Raw genomic sequence first — 2,804 nt, forward strand, 5'->3', positions numbered from 1 at the left:
ACATTCCAGTAACCCAGGTTAGAAAGTAGTAGTGCGTGTGTGCGAGAGAGAGAGAAACCACTTGTTTTCTGTAAATACTTCCCTGTCATTGGGGCTGACTGCATCACTTCCCATTTAACACTGCCTAGCATTCTATAATAGTCTATTATAAGGCCCTTTTTTCAACTTAATATTTTTGTTATAAGTTGTCCTACAAGCAGCAGCCTTTCCTTACACGGTCCTGATCCTTTTCTGCAGAATTCTGATTCTTCCCCCAAGCACGTCCCTTCAGTGTGCTGAAGGGAGCAATGTTCTCCTGTACGATAAAAATACACACGTAACTGAAATGTTTTGTAAGTTGCCTGGGTATTATGCATTAATTCTCTTTACTGTTTTGAAGGGCAGTCATCATAATGTCTTGGGAGAACTGCTTTTTATTTTCATAATCATGCACTTTTACAATCTGTATGACCATGATTGGTGGTTTGGCTCAGTTAATGGTTTCTGTGTGTTGACAGGACTTAGTGTAGGGGACACACGAGTAACTAAAATTTAACTTTGCAGTGAAAACAGCCCTGATATCCAAAAATCATATCTGCAATTTATTTAAATTTCACTCAAAATCAAAATGGGAGGTGTATATTTAAAAGAGAGAACACTTGGCACGGTCTTCCTATTAAACTTACGGTTTTCTATATTGGAGTAACCTGTTGTCTCCAGATTTGTCTAACGTAACAGAGCAATATTCCTGTTAGCCCATGGTTTATCATGTTGCAGATCTCTTTTTCGGGTTGCATTATCACTCTATATTACATTACCATATCCATTAGTACACTTGTATGTTTGCTGTCAAGATCTAATAATGCCTGTGAGACCAACAAAAGTGGAAATGAATGTTATCTTATCTCATTGTCTGTAGGAGAGCCCCAGAATGAGAGAGTGGTATGTGCTTGCTTTGCCATAATTTACCTTCCTTGTAGTATATCTCAACAAAGGTTTTGAGAGAGAGATTTTCTGGGTTGCATTGTTCCAAGACTGCCAGTGAAGGGGCTCAGTATGACCATGGACTTAATGCACTTCTGAACACTGTCCATTTTCAAAACTGATTTAAATCTTGGGGACTTTTTGAACATTTTTTAATGTTATCATTCATGATCTGAAGCCTGCTTGTACCTTCCACTTCTATTCACGTGTTTATTTGAAATGAAAATGTGTTATTTAAATAAATATTCCGCCTAACATCATGGTGAATTAAAAATGCTCAAATGTTGCCTTCAATATAGTTTTCATTCAGAAAACCTAGAATCTTTTGCTACGTTATGCCTACTCTTTCAGGTAGTCCTAGCACATTACTTATTAATAACATTAAATAAGAATTTATGATAGAAATATAATAAGTTTTCATCTTTCTCCAATTTTTAAGTTTATGTTAATCTCTGTTTTCTTTATACTTTTGGAATGTGCATCTCTTAATGCATACTGGAGGTAGTTCAGACTCCTTTGCTGTGTTGGCTATACCTCAGTCCTTCTAGACTTTTACTTTCAAACTGACTGATCAAAATATTGGGTCAGCTTTTCCTCCTGTCTTCATTTCCCAGCTTCTGACACCAGTTTCAGGGAGTAGGTGTCCTAGACCCTCTCCTTTCAAAGTGCAGTTAGCAGCGAGTGAGAGATCACTTGACATGGAATTTCAGGCAGATTAGGGAGGAGTGAAATGAGAAGCAGGGGTGCTGCGGAGTAAGGAAGAGTAGTATAAGAAGGCAGTAGCTGAAGTCAGACATGACTGAGATACAGACTAGCTTTTCTTTGGTTCGTGATGAACTGCAGCGAAACAATAATTTATTACTTAGTACCACATTGCTACAAGTGATTGCACTCGTACAATGTCATCAGTTAATCTTATGCTAACTGCATTGACTGTAAAAGCCTCTACCCACAAACTAACTCTAAACTGTTCTTTCATGGACGTGCTCTATTGCTTGGTAATAAGTATGAATAAGTATACAAGTCACTTGGTGTTTGGCCATAAAATTCAGTTTGTTTGACCATTTTTGTGTTTCTAAGCTACTTTGTTAAAAGATAAGCTTTGACTTCCTCTTCTCTGAATTCTTTTATAAACAGTGGATCTTATAATTGCTGAAACCATAAGCTAACAGCTTGTCTACCCTTTTTGGTGCTTTCTTTCCTTTTGAATCGGAAGTGTCCAGGAGAGACTGACTGTAAATGTTGGTTATCTTCTGTTACAGGAACCAGCACCCATGACAGAAGATCTGCTAGAAGAGCAGTCCGAAGTACTAGCTAAACTGGGGACATCAGCAGAAGGAGCTCACCTTCGGGCACGCATGCAGAGTGCTTGCTTGCTCTCGGATATGGAGTCTTTTAAGGTATGTGCCACTTGCAGATTGTCTGGGATCATTTTGACATGGGCAAGCTGAGATGATCAAGATGAGCAGTTTGAAGGATCTGATAGCCAGTGGGAGAAAACAACTAACTTTTTTCCCCTTGAATGCCATTATTCAGATATTTCAAAATGTAAAAAGCTTTTAGGTGTTAAGATCTTAAAATTGAAATTGAAAATAAAGAAATTAAAATATAAAACGTGCAGCACTTTACACCCAAGAAACTTAAAATGTAAACAGACCAGCTTTTATATAAAGCATCTGGAATTTTTCTGAGACAAGCTACCTGTCTCTTTTCTAGAAGAAGAAACTAAAGTGATTCATTTCTGGGTTTCTGCATGCCCATGCTATACCAATAGAAGATCATAATAATGGGTCCAAAATCTGTCCTGGCAGCTTCTTCTCAATTTTACTGAAGTCTGTCTT

The 2,804-nt window shown here is 37.7% G+C and overlaps 1 protein-coding gene across 1 annotated transcript in view; it reads left to right on the forward strand.

Annotated features, from left to right (window-relative positions):
• RAB3GAP1 (RAB3 GTPase activating protein catalytic subunit 1) overlaps nt 1-2,804 on the forward strand; it is a 38,557-nt gene that overhangs the window by 28,116 nt on the left and 7,637 nt on the right. The window contains 2 exon segments of the mRNA XM_025197587.1: nt 1-17; nt 2,226-2,363. The exon segment at nt 1-17 is cut by the window's left edge and continues 391 nt beyond it. Of these exon segments, the coding sequence (XP_025053372.1) occupies nt 1-17; nt 2,226-2,363 (155 nt within the window).

The sequence above is a fragment of the Alligator sinensis genome, unplaced genomic scaffold (genome assembly GCF_000455745.1).
Source record: "Alligator sinensis unplaced genomic scaffold, ASM45574v1 scaffold277_1, whole genome shotgun sequence".
NCBI classification, from domain to species: domain Eukaryota; kingdom Metazoa; phylum Chordata; order Crocodylia; family Alligatoridae; genus Alligator; species Alligator sinensis.